Consider the following 17968-nt stretch of genomic DNA (forward strand, 5'->3'; position numbering starts at 1 on the left):
ATGTCCCCACGGGCTGTTTTTTGGGCCATGGCTTGGCAATGTCAGTTTGTCTGTTTGCAGGTCTGTGGTTGGCCCGGGGCGTAACTTCAGCCCCAGCCCAGCTCAGCGCTTCTTCATTCATTTCATATCTTGTTCCATATCTGTTCCATATGCTTAGGTGTGTTTTAGATCATTTATTATTATTACTTTTTAAAAACCTAAATTGCCGAGGACCAGCCCCGGCTGAACCAGGGTACTCGAAGGAGAGACGGCGTCGGCGAGGGTCAGGATACAATAGCTTCAATTAGATATTAATTAGATGTGTAAGGAGTAATAGAATGAGGATAGCTCCGTAGGAGAATTCAGTGGAGAAAAGAGGCTGAGTAGCTTGGTTTACTCGGGAGACCAATAAAACTTCAAGACAAGAAGTTTGCACCACTTACGTAGGCCGCAGGCGTCCTTCCGTTCTCCCGAAGGAGAGGAGACACTGAGGCCTCCCCGGTCGGATCTTAGAAGCCCAGGCATAATTAGTAAGCATGGTGGGTTCCGCGCTCCAGATGGAGACTCAGCCAGAGTGAGAGAGAGAGCGACATGGGGAGACCAGTATTTCGAGAAACTGATCCCAATTCTTTATTTTCCAGAGTCTGTTTTTATACACTAAGATGTTATACAAAAGTCACGTGGGGACAGCAGTCCTGACTTTTATTAAAGTCAGGTGCTTCACACAAATGTATACAGAGGTCTTAGGGGTGTTACATCATCTTCTGGCCAGGGGGGCCTGCTGACAATTTACGACCCTCTCCTTGTGACAGCGGTCAGTCAATCAGGACGCTTATTTCTCCAGGGCTGATTATTCTCAAAACAGACGCCACCCAAGTAAAGTTACACTCCTACAGGGTGAGGGTGTAGTGGGTTTTAGTTAAGGAAAGAATTTACTTAGCCTAAGGTCTAACGTGATTAATATCAAAGGTTAATTCTATATATTCATTAATGTGTATAAGGGCAGGGGATATGGAGACTTAGCAACAAACATTGGCTCAACAAATGAAAAACCCTTCACCAATACAATTTCTAATCAGCCCATTATACTTATACTAATAGTTTTCTAACTTTTCTAAGGAACCTGTTTTTAGAAGGTTTAAAGCATCTCGTGCCTCTCATGGTTGGGAGGCTGTGAGCAATCACATGTGGCCGGACGAGCCTGTCAGGCAGGCTAGAGAACCTTCAGAGGAGTTTGTAGGTTAAAACACTCTTGTCACACCCAAGAGTTTTTATTGACTGGAGCTCTAGGTTAACTCCTTCTCCGAAAGAGGTGGTGGGGGACAGCCCCCTGTAAAGTCAGAGGTGTAGGTAAGAGCACAAAGTAGTAATGTAGGCAGGCTCTGGTTATGGGGGTAGACGCTCGAGGATTTCCAGGGGGACTCCTGAGGCTCGATCCCGCCTTTGCGTATGTCGAGCCTCCTTCCTCATGACCTTTGCCACGGGCGGAGCGCCTCACTCTGGCCCCCAACATCAGGTTTTAAACAATTGAAAAGTGATGTTTCAAGCAATTGAAAAAGGTGTGTATTCTGAATACCGAATACTGGCAGCTTGTCACATTTTTCATGAGCACGGATTTCCTTTATCATAACGAGGGGTCCCCAGCCTGCTGTGTCAGCTGCCAGCCTCTTCGAGACACAGTACAGATCGTTGCCTCTGATGCCCCGTGAGGGTCTCTTCCTGTTTTATCTAATACCCGCTGGTGAGCTCACGGCTTCCCACGGCAGTGCCTCTCCAGAGCCTGCAGCCAGCAGGCTGGGAGCCTGGATTCCAAAGGCTGAGACTGGCCTCAGCTAGCACATCTCCTAAATGGGGTGAAGGGCAGAGATCGAAGTAGCCAGCGGCATTCGGGTGAGTTGAAGAGTATACTGTGAGTGTCCTGTGGGTACACGGGTTAGTCGCAAACACTGAAACACAGAGTAAGATCAATTTCTTTAGAAATCTTTCACCCACAAAGCAGGTTCATTCAGTGGGGTTAGGCTTGTTGGCTTGACCTCAAACACACTTCCACGTGGGCCATGCCCTGTGGCCTGGATTGCAGCTCTGAGCAGCGAGTCTGAAAGCTAATATTTGGGTTGTCCTCATCTCATCCCTGGCCTAGTTCTACGCTTAAAAGAAAAGAGGGGGCTTTACGGAATTTGATGCTGATTGAGCAAATGCTCGTGTCCTTGGGTCCTTTCCCTGAAGGGGCCGCTGCCTGCAGCAGTAATAAGAGCTACTCTGGACACCTCCACCGAGGGAGCAGGGGGCCTGCTGTGGTCCCCAGGTGTCACGTGGCTGCCCCAGGGGGAGGAACAGGACGGCCCCGATGTCACCCCTCAGTCCTTTCCCCTGGGACGGGACAGGTCCTCTTGCAGCTCAGGAGGGTCCCGGGTTTGAGCCCGTGGCTTCCAGGTGTCTGAGCGCAAGCATTTTTCTGCTCTCGGCTGCTACCAGGTGTGGAAATGAAGTTTTCCAGTTGTTGCAGAGAGAAGACAATTCTGACTCCATGTTGGAACTGTTTGTTTGACTCGCTGACCGTCGCTTTTGTTATTATAATCACACAGAGCGGCCTGCCTCGGAGGACCCTGCCCCTCCCTGATTGTTAACTACAGTGCCTCTGTTCAGAGCCCTGCCCACCTGTAGATGGCAGGAGGGACGAAATTAGCACATCCCCCGCCCGAGGCTTGCCGTTCTAGGAGTTGTCTGCTAGGTTACTGGCCTTTTTACTTTGCTTCCTCACCTCCCCCAATGTCTGACCTGTAAAGATCCCGGCGTCCAGCCCCCGATAAGATGGTTCTTTCGAGGCGCTAGCCTAGTCTTCTCTGTCAGCTGGCTTTCTGGATCCAGTCGGTTTTCTTGCCTCAACACCTGGTCCCGGATTCACAGGCCTGTTCTGTGGCGAGCCGAGCGAGCTTGGCCTTGGGAACACAGTGACTTTGGGGTGGGGAGGGGGACAGGACCAAGGGGAGGTGGCCCTCACGGGAGCCCCTGTCCGTCTCTGCGCTGCTCCCCACGCTGGCCCAGCCTCGCCTCCACCCTCCTGCAGGCGCTGCAGGGACCCCTGGGCATTCCGGGTGGTGCTCCTGGGGTTCAGGCAGACACAGGCAGGCGAGGGCTCTGCTCACGTTCCAGCAGGACAAGCAGGTGGGGAGGGAGACAGAGAGGACCAGAGAGAGAGACAGACAGAGAGAGAGAGACAGAGAGAGAGACACGGAGAGAGAGAGACAGGGAGACAGAGAGAGAGACAGGGAGAGAGAGAGACAGGGAGACAGAGACAGGGAGAGAGAGACAGGGAGAGACAGAGAGAGAGACACGGAGAGAGAGAGAGACAGAGAGAGAGGGAGAGAGAGAGACAGGGAGAGAGAGAGGAACAGAGAGAGAGAGACACAGGGAGAGAGAGAGACAGAGAGGGAGAGAGAGAGACAGGGAGAGAGAGACAGGGAGAGACAGAGAGAGAGACACGGAGAGAGAGAGAGAGACAGAGAGGGAGAGAGAGAGACAGGGAGAGAGAGACAGGGAGAGACAGAGAGAGAGACACGGAGAGAGAGAGAGACAGAGAGAGAGGGAGAGAGAGAGACAGGGAGACAGAGAGGAACAGAGAGAGAAACAAGAATTGAGAGAGACAGACAGAGATGGAGTCGGGGGAGAGACAGAGAGGAACAGAGACACAGGCGGGGAGGGTGAATCAGCACGCTTATGCCCAGTGTGAGGAGGGCGAGGCAGGCGATGAGAGAGGGAGAGAAAGAGGACAGGCTGGGGTGGGGAGGGTAGCCTCCGACGGGACCATCAGAGAAAGTGCCTCTGAGACCCTGGACGGGAGCGCTGGGCAGGGTGTCGGGCAGAGGAGACAGTGTGCAGACCAGGCTTCTTTTGGGAGTGGGGTGGTCGGGGCGGGGGGGTGTCGCCCAGCACAGGGGCGCTGTGCGAGCTGGTGGTCAGCCCCTGGCACCCTCCCCGGGGCCTCCTCCAGGGAGCCCACCCTGACCAGCTGTGAGCCCAGCTCCTGACAGCTCCGTGAGACCAGCCGGCCCCATCAGGCTTCCAAGTGCGCTCACCCAGCACTCACCACCCCGGACCTGCATGGTCTTGTTTCTGCCCTGGGGAGCTCAGAGCCAGGGGGGTGCATGGGACTGTGTCCCCTCAAACCCACATGGTGAGCCCTCGCCCCCGCTGTGATGGCATTTGAAGGGGGCTTTCGGGAAGCGGGTAGGCTTCGATGCAGTCACGTGGAGAGAGCGCTTGCAGGATGAAGGGCCCAGGGCGTTCGTGAACCAGGAAAAGGGTCCCCCCCAGACACGAGTGTGTGGGGCCCCTCTGGTGGACCCGCAGCCTCCTGAACTGTCTGCAGAATTCTGTCTCACCAGCGGGGCTGATCAAGCCAGGAGGAAGGATCCTCCAGATGCCCTCTGCACGTCTCAAGGACTCGGCCTTGTTAGGGCTGCAGGGCTGCCCGTGGAGGGCTCACAGGGCAGGGCTGGGGGCCCGGAGCCCCTGCAGTTCTGGGTTTCTCTTTCTCTCCCAGGTCCCAGGCACTGGACATTAAGGGGCGCGGGTGCTGGCGGGACCCAGTGGGTCATGAGCAACACGCTCCCGGCTTTGTCTGTGCTCTTGGGTCCTGTGGGGGAACGGTTTCCAGGACGCGAACGCGACTCCATCGAGCTGGCCCGGAGGACACCCCAGCCTGAGCCGCAGGCCAAGGCATCATCACACGGTGACCTGTCCTGATGAGCTGGGGCCCCGGACGAGGGGTCCTGCCACAATGGGGAGGGAAGAGGTGCAGGGATTGCAGGTGGAGATGAGGCGATCCTGCAAGGTGGGGTGCCAGAGGCCGAGACCCCCAGACACAGACCCGGGAGCAAATGGGCACAGAGTCCCAGACAGCTGGGACGCGTGTGAGGGGAGAGGACACGGGAGTTGGCCGGGGAGGCCGCCAGGACTCTGCAAGCAGCCTGGGGAGGAGGGGCTGGGGTATATTGTCTCTGTCCGTGTGGCTTCCACGCCAGCTCTCTCGAAAGTTCTGCAAGGTACCTACTATTCTATGATAATTCCCTTTCCGCTTAAACTTGCTGAAGAGGGTTCTTGTGTCTGTAACTAAGACTCCCAACCAATATTCTACAACGGTGCTGTCCAGTGGAACTTTCTGCCTCCACAGAAATGTTCTATAATCAGCTCTCCAGCTCGGGAGCCCTGGCCTCGCTCAGCCACAGGGCTCTTGATATGTGGCCCGTGTGGCCACAGAACGGAATTTCAAATTTTATTTAACTTCTCTGGTGGCGCAGTTGTAGAGAATCCGCCTGCCAATGCAGGAGACGTAAGTTCGATCCCTGGGTTGGAAGGAGCACCCGGGAAAGCAAATGGCAGCCCACTCCAGTGCTCTTGCTGGAGAGTCCCAGGGACGGAGGAGCCTGGCGGGCTGCGGTCCACGGGCTCCAAAGAGTCGGAATGACTTGGTAACTAAACAGCAGCAACAAAGCATCCACATTTAAGTAGCCGCCTGTGGCTGGAGGCACCCTCCTGGAGGGCACTGCACTGTGATATGAATTAAGGTGGGGCGCGCCTCAGGATTAGCTGAGATCTCAGTGGCCAAGGTCATGGGGCTCAGGGACGAGACAGATGAGCCAGGCTTCCTCCAGGAGGACCAGGGCGGCGGCAGGTTTCCCTTCAACACACTTTAGGGATCCGGGCACAATGGTCTGCTGACAGAACCATACGCCGCAGCGCGGATGGTGGGTGCGGCGGGCAGCGCTGCAGAGGAAGCCCAGGTGGGAGGTCAGAGCACTGCCCAGGTGAGCAGAGCGACGCCCAGGAAGGCGGCCAGGTGAGCAGAGCGACGCCCAGGAAGGTGCCCAGGTGAGCAGAGCGACGCCCAGGAAGGTGCCCAGGTGAGCAGAGCGACGCCCAGGAAGGTGCCCAGGTGAGCAGAGCGACGCCCAGGAAGGGAAGGAGGGGAAGCCCAGGGTCCAGAGGTGACCTAGCAGAAGAGGAGGTGGATGATGCTGGCAGGGCCGGGGAGAGGCCCTGGAATGAGGGATACCCGGACGGATCCTTGGGAGGTGGTGCAGGTCACAGGGCTTCAGTTTCAGCTGAGTTAGGGAGTCGAGCAGGAGCCGCCAGGCTGGGAGGCTGAGAGGCGCGCAGGAGGCTCAGGGCTGATGGACCCGGGGAGGCTTGTCAGGGAGCCCTGTGGCAACGAGCAGCCCGCAGGGGCCGGCCGCCTGGGGGTCAGGGCGGCCTGGGCTGAGTTTGGAGCATGGAGGCCCGGGGGTACTGCACGTCTCGGACAGGGCCTGTCCACCGAACCACAGCGGTGCTTGAGAAATACAGGCATGTTGTCTGAACCTTTTTCCGGGGGTTACCTGAGTCGTTTGCACCACCGAAGACCTATTCTGAAATGAAATTTTTCTTACGGACCTGTTACAAGGAAGGCTTTGTCTAATACTTGGGTAACTTTTCTGCTCCTCTACCAGGGTGTTTTAATTAATTAATTAAGCCACGATTGCGGCATTTGGGATCTTAGTTCCGAAGGAGGGATCAAACCTGAGTCCTAATCACCGGCCCACCAGGGAATTCCCTACAAGAGTTTTTTAATATCTTGTTTTATTTTGTTAATGTATTTTTTAATGGGAGGAAAGTTGCTTTATAGTGTTATGTTGGTTTCTGCCATACAGCGATGCGGATCAGCGAAGTGTCGTGTTCAGACGGTCAATCGTGTCCGACTCTGCGACCCCGTGGACTGCAGCCTGCCGGGAGCCGGCATATTGCATATTGAGTGCATATTGCATATTGAGTGCAGCACTTTCCACAGCATCATCTTTCAGGATCTGGAATAGCTCAAATGGAATTCTATCACTGCCGGGAGCCAGCGTGAGGAACCCCGCCCATGACAAAGGTCATGAGTAAGGAAGCTCGGCATACGCAAAGGCGGGATCGAGCTTCAGGAGTCCCCCTGGAAATTCTCGAGCATCTACCCCCAAAACCAGAGTCTGCCTACTTTCTGCTTTGTGCTCTCACCTACACCTCTGACTTTACGGGGGGCTGTCCCCCACCACCTGTCTCTGAAAAAAGAGTTAGCTTACAGCTCCAGTTAATAATTCCTGGGTGTGACAGTGTTTAACCTACAAACTCCTTTGGAAATCCTCTAGCCTGCCTGAATAGGTTTTTCCAGCCACATGTGATTGTTCAGAGCCTCCCAACTGTGAGAGGCAGGAGATGTTCTAAACTGTCTAAACACAGATTCCTTTGAGTAGTTAAAAGATTGATTAGAAATTGTATTGGTGAAGGGATTTTCACTTGTTGGGCCAGTGTTTGCTGCTAAGTTTCCATATCCCTTACCTGCTGTGTCCCTGGCAGTGTATTGATTAATATGATTGGTGTAAGTAGTAGCTTTAATGTTTGTAACCTGGGACCCTTGAGTTAATTCTTTTTCTTGTTATAGCCCACCACACTTTTGCTCTGTAGGAATGCAACTTTATCTAATGCTTTTGGAGGGTGGCTCCTGACCAATCATCTTTAGAGAAAAATAAGTTTTCTGAAGAAAGGGTCTTAAAATGTTAACAGGCCTCCGGGCCAGAAGATGATGCAAATCACCTAAGCTTTTGCATATGATAAGTTTGCAGGAAGAAAGCCTGGCTTGCTGCAGGACTCTACCCCTTCCCCCGTTATCCTCTATGCATAACTTAAGGTATAAAAACTACTTTGGAAAATAAAGTGCGGGCCTTGTTCACCGAAACTTGGTCTCCCCATGTCGTTCTTTCTCTCACCTTCTGGCTGAATTATTCAGCCTCTTTTCTCCACTGAATTTCCTCACTGAGCTATCCTTATTTCAGCCTCTTTTCTCCACTGAATTTCCTCACTGAGCTATCCTTATTTCAGCCTCTTTTCTCCACTGAATTTCCTCACTGAGCTATCCTCATTCTATTACTCTTTATATCCTTAATTAACGTTTAATTAAGCAATTGTTTCCTGATCTTCGCCTACGCCGTCTCTCCTTCGAATACCCTGGATCAGCCGGGGCTGGACCCTGGCAGCAGCCCACCAGGCTCTTCCGTCCGTGGGGTTCTCCCGGCAAGAATGCTGGAGTGGGGTGCCATTTAAGGAGAGATTCTCTCCGTGTGTGAGAGCTACGCCAACGTGAAATCAAGAACTGAAAGGATCCTGACCTTTGGCCCTGTGTGGTTTATGGTGTGTCCATGAGCTTCTGCGTCATGAGCTTCCCAGAGCTCGTGGCAATGCTGACGGACGCCCAGCTCTGCGGAGATCTCGGGTCGGCAGCTCGTGCCGGGGCATAAGGAACAGAGGTAGCATCTGGGACAGCTGCCCTCCCCCCACCACGGCCCCCTACAAGGAAAGCGTGTGATCTAGGAGGGGGCGCAGGGGGCGGAAGTGACCCTGTCAACGCTTGCAGGACCTACACTGCCCTCTGGTGGCACGTTCTGAGAATTGCAAACTCGCGGGAAGCCCCTACTCTGCGTGGGGCTGGGGGGCTGGCTGGGGTGGGGTGGGGGTAGCTGTAGTGAAGCTCTGGGAAGAGGAAATGAGCTCATGCAGTCCTTCCTGCTACGCAGTCCCCTCCCTGCTCTGCAGTTCCTCCCCCCGCCCCGCAGCGCCCCCTTTCCCTGGCCCTCCAGCTCTTTCAGAGCATCTTCTCCGTGAGACCCTCTCTGTCTGAACTTGCCCTCCACGGCCCCCTTGGCCTCCCTGTGTCCCCCCAGCACTCGGTGCCCTGTGATGGTCACATCCTTTGTGTGATTTGCTTGTTTCTTCTGTTTCCTCTCTCATCAGGAAGAAAGCTGTTGGAGGGCAGAGTTTTGCTGGCATCCCTGGGGCCTGGTGAGGAGCTGGTCTGAAGAAACGTTTCTGTGAGCAGACAGCATCTCTCCATCTGTCCTGGGGAGAACCTTCCTGACTGCGCCTCAGGGCACCCACTTTCCTACTGGACTTCCCCTGCCATGCACCCCTCTTCCAGCGTCTCCATCAGCCCTCAGGAGACCGAGACCCCGCCCCGGGGTCACCAGAGCCGCTCTGCCTCCTCCTCATTTCACAGGGGGTCCTAGAAGGCTTTGTTGGAGGAAAGGGAAATCTAAAGCCACTCGAGCTTTCTGGAGACGTGGGAACCCGCATCCCAGCCCCGTGGACTGTGGTCCTGGAACCTGCGCCCTGCGGACCCCAGTCTGGGGACCCACGTCCTGGCCCCGGGGACCGCGGTCTGGGCCCTGCTGACCTCTGGCCTCCTCTGGTCCAACACGTCAGGGACAGTTGCTCATCTGGCGGCCGTGAGGCCAACGTTGATTATTTCATCATTAACCTTCTCACGGGCTTAGACATTATGCTTCCACTGTGGTTCCCGTCAGTCTTTTGGATCAAGTCCCACGTGATTCCGGGTTTCTCTGGATGTTTTCTAGGTCTCACCGGGGATCTGGTGTGACTAGGCCAGAGTGTTGTTAGCAAAAATCTTAGGCTCTGAAAATGTGTTTTAAATTTATGTGCAGAGCCTAACTCTGGTCTTAATTTCTCTTAAAAAAAATCTTTTCTTCAGTCTGAGCATCTACCTTTTCAACTGCTATTTACGACTAAAAACAAAACCCGATCGATCCGGTCTCCAAGTCCATATCAGTTTACCTGATAAAGAAGCAGAGGTCTGCAGGCCTTGACGTGTCCATGTGATCAAAGTTTCCAACTTCACAGTCCGTCCCTCAGCCCAGAGCAGAGCCCAGGAGCCCTGAGGTCAGGGTCAGGGGCTGAGCTGACTTCCCATTCCCCCAGGAAAGAAACCCTGCGTGATAAGATTTGTGGGAAACACTGAAATCACGGAACTCACGGCCCGCAGTGCTGCTTCTGAGCTGAGACCACGCCTACGGTTTGGAAACCGAGACTCTCTTGCCTAAGCTCAGGTGCGATGAAAACAGCAAATTGAAAATTGTTTCTCTGCCAAATGTTTATATGATGGTTTTCCTCATCATTGTAAAGTGACAAGCACACACCCGAACTGGACACGTGTCACACAGGAGGGCTGTTGATTTAGATCCTGAATTAGAGCGGGTGTTGGGGAATCAACTAAATAAAACTCCAGAGTCACCAGCTGGACGCTGAAAGGCTGATAAGATCTGTGTCTGAGAGGATCTGGCACATCTTAAGGCCTCCGCTTGGATCCCCTCCTGATGAAAGCGCAGCTGCCCTGTCTGTGGAGCTGGCCTCCCGCGGCTGCTGCGGTGCTGTTACTGGTTTACGCTCCTGTTGCAGTTTGTTCCTCTCCTGCTGGAAGCTCGGCTTCACGGGAGGCAGGCCCTGCCCTGTGGCTCAGAACCTCTCAGGACCGCGATGGGCGCGCGGTCCCAGCTCAGGAAATGTGCTCTGACTCAGCGACTGCACGGGGGACCACGTGTTGAGTCCACGTGTCCGCGCGTCAGTGATGAGATGACCGCCACTGTGTCAAAGCACGGGCAAGCAGAGGGAGCTGGGGTGGGTGCCCTCCCGGGAAGGGAGGCGCCCTCATCCGGCGCCGGCCTGGGAAGCCGAGACCCGGGGCGGGGCTGCGGCCTGCCAGCCACCTGAGCAGCAGAGCCAGAACCCACGCCCAGCGTCTGACCTGGGATCCCAGGTCACGCGCTGCCTGGTTTCTGGCCTCGTCCACCAGTGGGACTCATTGCCTGGGAGGTCTCAGAGCGGATGAGCGCCGGGATCTGCTGGGGCCCAGACCTGGGTGACCCTGGGGTGCCCTGGAAACTGGGCGCCTAGGCACAACTCTCCCTCACCCACCTCGGGTCCCAGGGTCTTGGGAAGCAGGTACACCTACTGGCCGGGTTGGTGGTGCTCAGGAAAAGTGACAAGTGGGATTGGAGAATATAGACAGGATATTCTGCAGGAAAGATGTCTGCAGGCCTATTTCACATCCTACAGAAGGTACGTGCACTGCTGGTTGAGGGTCGCCGGGAAGTCCGGTGAGCTGAGGCTGCAGACCGCCCCTGCCCAGCCCAGCCCCTCTCCCGGTCTCATGGGTGACAAGTGAGGACAGCGTGTGCAGATGGGAGCTGCCGGGGTTGGGGAGGGTGGACCCCTGGCCTTGCTCATCTGCACACGTGCGAGCAGTCACGGAGCTGACGCTCACGGACAGCACACAGCCAGGGGCACAGAACTGTCCCGACCTGGGCAAAGGACGGCCGCTTGCCTGCAGCCCTTAGTGGAGGCCTGGGGTTTCCCAAGTCTGGCCTGGTAGTCACACAGCACCTGTGTGCACCCTCGGCCTGGGCCACGTCCCCCACTCCCAGAGAGACCTGGTGGGGGGCGGGGACTGAGGTACACCGGGTCTTGCTGTCGGCTCTGGGGAGGGGGTCCTGACTCCGAGCCTCCTATCCGGGCCGCGTCCCTGCGACTGTGGCAGGTAACTTATCAGCTCCTGAGCAGCAGAGCCGGGATGTCGCAGTTGCCTGCGATCCACACACAGGCTGACCTTTGCCCACCTGGAAGACAGGATGTCGGGATGTCATGGGCTGGTCCCGGGGCAAACGGGGGCTGAGACTGCAGGTGGAGTTCGGGCTGCTGTCAGCTGGCCTCACAGTGGGGAGCATGTCCCGGGTTCTCGGGGAGGAGGAGGGGGCAGCTGGGAGGACGGTGGACTTGGCTCTCAGGCTGCAGGGAGGGACCGGGAGCCGGGGAGTGAAGCAGGCGCCTCAGAAACTGCACACGATGGGGCTCAGAGCCTCCTGGAGCTCCCAGAAGGTGCACGGCCCTGCCTTTGCTCCGTGGGCCCATCTCGGACTTCTGACCGCCAGAACCACTTCCCAAGGGACTGTTCAACACCCCCGGGCTATGGGGGCTTGTCATGCAGCAACAGATCACACATGCGAGTTGCTCTCTCCAACTCAGTCTCTTCTGGGGGGTTTTCTGAGCACCCTCCAGGGCCGCAAAGAACTCCTTGTGTGTTACCACTCGCTCTGAAAGCCAGCGCGCCTCCTGCCTGAGGGCCCTCAGGAGGGACCCCTCTGCTGGGGAAGCAGCCCCCAAAATGTGTGTGTGTGTGTGTGTGTGTGTGTGTGTGTTGGGGCGGTGGCCCAACCTGCAGAGAGAGAGATGTATGTGTGTGTGTGCGTGTGTGTGTGTCCGGGGCGGGGGGGCGCAGCCCGGCCCGCAGACAGAGGTGTGTGTGTGTGTGTTGGGGGGGTGGTGTGTCCTTCAGAAAGAGAGATGTGTGTGTATATGTGTGTGTCGGGGGGGGTGGTCTGGTCTGCAGAGAGAGGTATATGTGTGCGTGTGTGTGTATGTGTGTGTGTGTTGGGGGGTAGGGCAGTCCAGCCTGCAGAGAGGTATATGTTTGTGTGTCGGGGGCAGGCGGTCTGGCCTGCTGAGAGAGGTGTGTGTGTGTGTGTGTGTGTGTGTGTGTGTCGGGGGTGGGGTGGCCCGGCCTGGAGAGAGGTGTTTGTGTGTGTGTGTGTGTGTGTGCGCGCGTGCGCGCGTGTTGGGGGGGGTGACCCGGCCTGCAGAGAGAGGTGTGTGTGTGTGTGTCGAGGGGGGCGGTCTGGCCTGCAGAGAGAGAGGTGTGTGTGTGTGTGTGTGTGTGTGTGTGTGTGTCAGGGGGAGGCGGTCTGGCCTGCAGAGAGAGAGGTGTGTGTGTGTCCTGCCTGCTGACACACACAGGTGAGGAACTGACCAAGAGGGAAGAAGAAATGAGGTTAGAGAGCTGATGACCAACAGCGTAGCTTTTTGCTTTATTTCTGTACAAAGAAAAGATGGGCGTGAAGTGGCCCGTGGAGGCATCCGGGGAGACTGTGGGGATGGAGACCAGCAGCCCGCTGCCCCCCCCAGGCCTGCATCGCTGACAACACAACTGTCCGCTGTCTCCTGCCCGGCTGCCCGGGGCGTGCACACACAAACACACACGTACACGCACTCAGCACTCACACCTACACGTGCACAGACACAGCCACACCTCGGGCCCCCGGGACAAGAGGAGGCCGGGGGCAGAGCCAGAGGCTGGCAGGAGGGCGAGAGGCGGGGAGGCCAGACGCTTACCTGCAGGCCGTCACCCGTAACAGAACAGAAAGGCCAGTGTCAGAGCTGTGCTAGAAAAATAGTACACTTCATAAAACCCGTGTTTATTAAAAAAACCTATTCAGAAAGTCTGGAAAGCGTAATAAATACGGTAGGGTGGCCGCCCATCTCCAACATAAAATATAAAGCGTGAGCACGAGTCCCCTGTAAACACGGATGCGGGCTGGGTGCAAAGTGCTGGGCGGCGGGGCGGAGCGCAGGTCCCTTCCGGAGTGGCCTGAGCCCTCAGAAGCTCAGCGCCCCCTCCAAGCTAGAACCCCACGGCCCTCGGGAGAGGCGCAGGGAGCCAGCCCACGTGGGCAGAGAAGAGTGCAAATCAGATCCTCCTGCGGGGACGGGGCTGGGGAGGCGAGGGGACCCCGGGGGCGGGGCGGGGCGACACCGGTGAACACACTGGCTTCATCAGTGCTACGACCAGTCACAGACCGACGGCCTTCCTAACAGCGAGGGGGGTCTGGGATCCCGGACAGCCCGACCTGGGGAACACGGGAAAGCCCACTCTCCGCGGCTCTGACACGGGGGCGCAAAGCTTTCACTGGGGAGGGGGGCGAGTCAGGTGCTTCTCTTAAAGCAGAGGCGGCAGGGTGGATGAGACCAGAGGGGGCGCCCCAGAGGGCGCGTCTGGGCGGGAGGCCTGTGATCCAGGGCTGGGCATCTGCGGTTGCTATGAAGGGCGTGGGGGGTGGGGTGAGGGGTGTCTGGCTCTGTGAGGGGGGCAGGGCAGCCGGCTGGCCTGCTGGCGGCCACTCCAGGCGCACACGCCCTGCAAAGCAGCGACCGCACCTGCACTCACACTCCGCCCGCCGGTCAGAAGGCCCAGCCGTGGGCCGCTTCACTCAAGACTTCTGCAAGTTCAGTTGAAAATAGGGTCTTGACTTCTCCCGGCGTACTTCCTGCAGAAAGCCTCGTTTCCGAGGAGGGTGAGGGAGGGGGGCGCTGCACCGACAGTCAGGCCGTCGGGCGTTCAGCAGAGCTGGGGGGGCGGGGTCCGCAGAGCCGGGCGCGGGCTGAGTGCGGGGTCCCCGCGGCGCTCTGAGAGGTCAGAGTGGAGGGCTGCACGTAGGCGAGCGGAGCCCGCGGGCCGCTCAGAGGTCACGCCGATCCCCTCCCAGCGCTGCACCTCCTCCGCCTTCTCTCTCCCTCCATCGCAAGGCTCCGACTCGAAGCAAATGAACGAACCTGCCCACAAGCCCAGGACAAAGGCCCAGGAGCCCGTGGGCCGGATGTTCTCTGTGCAGTCAACAAGACACAAAGGATCATCGTCCATCTCCGGGAGGGCAAAACCTGTGACCTGGGGCCACTCGGGTTTGCCTAAGTGTCCAATAACAGGTGAAACCGTTCTGACCTAAGACAAAACTCTTGCGGGTAGAAGTCTCTTGAGCCTCTGGGGAAAAAAAGCCTCACTTTCTATTGAGAAATATGAGAAATGCCTGAAAGGGTTTTGTGGGAAAACAGGTACATGGATCTGTTGCCACGTTTTCATTCTGTGTGGTTCTGAGGGGGAAAAAAAGCCTCGTGGAATAATTAAAGCTTCAGCAATATGCTTATATTTTAAGGTCTGAAGACCATTAGACAGAGCTAGGGAGCTATAGTTTTAGAGTGCGGCATTCGTTGATTTTGGGGTTGGGTGCCAGAGTGAGTGGAGACGGAGGGACTTTTAAATCCTGTCTTCTTGGTGAAAACCTGGCTGAGAACAGGCGCGCCCTCCCCGCCTGAGTGCAGGGGGGCCCAGCGCTGCCGGACGACGCCCACTCCCCCGTGCACACGCCCTGCAGAGACATTAAACATCCCTGACGCTTCAGCTGAGGACAGCCCTGTGAGACAGAAACACAACACACAGCACGAAAGCACAGCTTCCACAAAGGGCACCCCTGCCCTCTGCGAGCATCCTGCTACTCGCCTCTGGCCCCGGGCGGGGCGGGGACGCGGCAGCGGTCTCCAGGGCAACAGAGAGAGGGCGGAGGGAGCCAACCGAGCTCGGGGTTTCCGGCGGCCACCGCGGCGCTTCCACGGACCAGGAAAGGGAGAGCCAGCACTCGGGGGAGCCCGGGACCTCTCGCAAGTTCGGGAGAGGAGTGGAGCAGCCCTCCGCCAGCCCCCGGTCCTCGTCAGGGGGGCACAGGCTTCGGCTGGCTCCTTCCCGGGCGAGGGGACACCAGCGATGCTTGTGAAACGCGGCCACTGGTTCTGAGGTGGCCTCGCCCCTCCCCAGCTCTGCAACAGGAGAGAAGGCGGGGCTCGGTCCAAGCGGGGGGCGGGGGTTGGAGGAGACAAGGGCTCTTTGGTTCATTCGGAGGGAACAGGCGTCCGCCCGCCGGTCACTCAGCCGCGGGCACAGGCCGAGCGCAGGGGCCGGGAACCGCCCCCTCCTCGCGGTGACATCCAGGCCGCGTGTGCCGGAGGTGGAACCAGGTTGCTGACTTTACAGCTGGAGGAGGCATCTCTCCACAGAAACACAAGCCATGTGCAAGGCTCACGGGCCGGGAGGAGCCCCCGGGTGCTCGGCACGGTCAGGGGTGCAGGAAGGACTCCGTCTGGCTGGTGGGGGCGGAGGGGGTAGGTTGGCCTGGCCGCGCGTCCGGGGGTCACCGTCTAATCCTCTCCGGGCTGCAGGAGAAGGCGCGGGGCTCGGCTACAGCCGCGTGGACGTGAGTCTCTTCATGCCCCGGCGCTGGGCCAGGTTGGACGACAGCACGGGCTCCAGCCGCGGGGCCTGAGGGGCTCTGTTGAGAGCGAAGTAGGTGGCGGCCATGGCTCCCTGCAAACCGAGGGGGAGGCGGGCTCGCTGAGCCTGGGTGGCCGGGAGGCCCTCCGTCAGGGATCAGGACCCGGGCGGGCGCACTCAGACATCCGGCTGTTGCTCTGACCGCCGCGTCCGCCCACCCACCGCCTGCGCAGTGACGCAGGAACGCAGACCCACCGTCCAGTGAACTGAACGGACGCCTCGGGCTCCCACGGAGCCCCCGGGTGAGGCCTCCTGACGCCCACCCTGCCGAGTCCCTGGGGCGCCCTCCTGGCAATGACCGAGCCTGTCGGCCCCCGCTCTGCCCGTTTTGAGGGTTTGGGACCCACTTGGGGGCCGGGGCCACTCCTAGAGCAGCTCTAACCGCCCCGGGAAGGTCGGGCTGGGCGGCTCCTCGCAGGAGCCCCGGTCCCTGCGCAGCCGGGGCAGCGCACCCTTCCCGGAGGAGGGTCCCACCGGGATGCAGGGCTCCCTGCAGACGGGTGCGGGCCTCACACGTCTTGACGGGGCGTGGGGCTCTCTGGCCAGGCCGTGAGAGACGGGCCAGGCCGCCCGAGGAGCAAGACTGGGCTGCAGTGCCCAGTGTCATCACACCAGCAGCGCCGGTAAGGCGGGGTCAGACTCCGCCAGCGACCAGGAGCGCCAGGGCCTCAGCCCTCCCAGCGCACAGCCCGTGGGCGGGACCCCCTGTCCCCGTTGTGTGGACCCCCGGGTCCTCTGGGCGCCGCCCGTCTGTCTGGGCTGCACCACAGGGGCAGGGGCGTCACCAGCGGGGTGACCGGCAGCCACCGCCTGGCTGTTCGTAGGTTCAATGACACACAGCCGCAGTGCAGTGGCCTGGAAATGATGGCCGCCCCACAAGGTCAGAAGAGCCCCGCAGTGCGGGCCTGCCCTAAGACAAGGACGGAAGGGTCAGCGTCTCCATGGGGCGAGGCCTCTAGACCCCGGAGCAGGACCCTCTCGGCAGCCCGCCCTGAGCTCCGCGGGCACGGCTGCTCTGGGCTCACCCATCGTCCAGGGCTTCCTGCACGGCCCCCAGGGTCTCAAGATGCCCTAAGCTAAGAGGCCACGCCAGCGGGGGCGTGGTGGTGGGTGAGCTACCAGGAAAGGCTGGCTGCAGAGGGCTCAGCAAACCCCGGCCCGGGGCCCAAGCCGGCCGCTGCCTGGTGTAGCTCTTTCTGGAACTCACTGACCACTCAGGTGCCATCCGCGGTGTTTCTGTGCTGACACAGAGCTGGGCAGTGACAGCCATCCGGTGAACCCTCAGCTGTGTGCCTTCTGGGGTTTACAGAGGCTCCTGCAGAGCTCAGGCCCAGAGTGGCGGGCCTGGTGCCCGGCCTGGCATGGGGCCCTCAGCCTGTCTCTCCTCTCTGTCTCTCCCTTGTCCGTCTCTGTCTCTCTTACACACACACACACACACACGTAATGAAGCTGTTCAGAAGCTGCCCCTTCGTCAGTGTTGCTGTGTGACCGCAGGTGTGGGGTACACCTGTCTGTGCCGGTTCCTGGTTCCCCTCCTGTACCCAGGACCCCCGGGGGTTAACCGGGCAGGAAGTCCCCCTCCCACCGACGGGACCGCGGGCAGTACCTTCACCAGGTGGACGTCCTGTCTGCTGAGCTGGTTTGGGGACAGGTGCTCCCTGTTGACGATCCAAGGGTGTTTGAGGACCTGAACTGCCGTCAGGCGCTGGTGAGGGTCCACGTGGAGCATCTTGGACACGACGTCCTGCGGGGGAGGGTCAGCGGGGGACGGGGGTGAGGACTGCCCGGGCTCGGAGCCGTCCCCCTCCTCCCTGTCCCCCTCCTCCCTGTCACGGCAAAGCCTCACCACTGTCCTGGGAGTGACTCTGTGCATCTGGGGTCAAACATTTGCGGTCAGGTTTGTAAGAAGGTGAATTTTAGAAAAACAAGTTTGAACCATCATCAACATGGTGGGTGCCCCCGGGTTTATTTATTTTTAATTTTTTTGGCTGGGCTGAGTGGCTTGCGGAATTTTAGTTTCCTGATCAGGGACAGAACCCGAGCTCTTGGTTGTGACAGCATGGAGTCCTAACCACTAGGGAATTCCCACTCCAGGTTTCTATTGTAGGGAAGATTTCACATCTAAAGAGAAATCAAATGTGGAGATGTTCAATAGTGCATGTAAGTTACTGCAATACTGAGTCAAAATGATAATCTTCC

The 17968-nt window shown here is 58.3% G+C and overlaps 1 protein-coding gene and 1 long non-coding RNA gene across 9 annotated transcripts in view; one reads left to right on the forward strand and one right to left on the reverse strand.

The window, feature by feature from the left end:
- The first annotated feature begins 8091 nt into the window (after positions 1-8091).
- LOC133254296 (uncharacterized) lies at positions 8092-13919 on the forward strand. Its single transcript, XR_009738641.1, has 2 exons — positions 8092-8297; positions 8782-13919. It is a non-coding gene; the product is annotated as an uncharacterized LOC133254296 (long non-coding RNA).
- Positions 12678-17968, reverse strand: part of RPS6KA2 (ribosomal protein S6 kinase A2) — a 334507-nt gene continuing 329216 nt past the window's right edge. For all 8 annotated transcript variants that reach the window (XM_061428531.1, XM_061428534.1, XM_061428535.1 and 5 more), the window contains 2 exons: positions 17376-17513; positions 12678-15802 (listed from right to left, as the gene is read on the reverse strand). In XM_061428531.1, coding sequence (XP_061284515.1) covers positions 15677-15802; positions 17376-17513 — 264 coding nt within the window. In that variant the 3' untranslated portion in view covers positions 12678-15676. The remainder of the gene's footprint in view (positions 15803-17375; positions 17514-17968) is intronic.

This window comes from Bos javanicus, chromosome 9 (genome assembly GCF_032452875.1).
Source record: "Bos javanicus breed banteng chromosome 9, ARS-OSU_banteng_1.0, whole genome shotgun sequence".
Classification (NCBI taxonomy): Eukaryota; Metazoa; Chordata; class Mammalia; order Artiodactyla; family Bovidae; genus Bos; species Bos javanicus.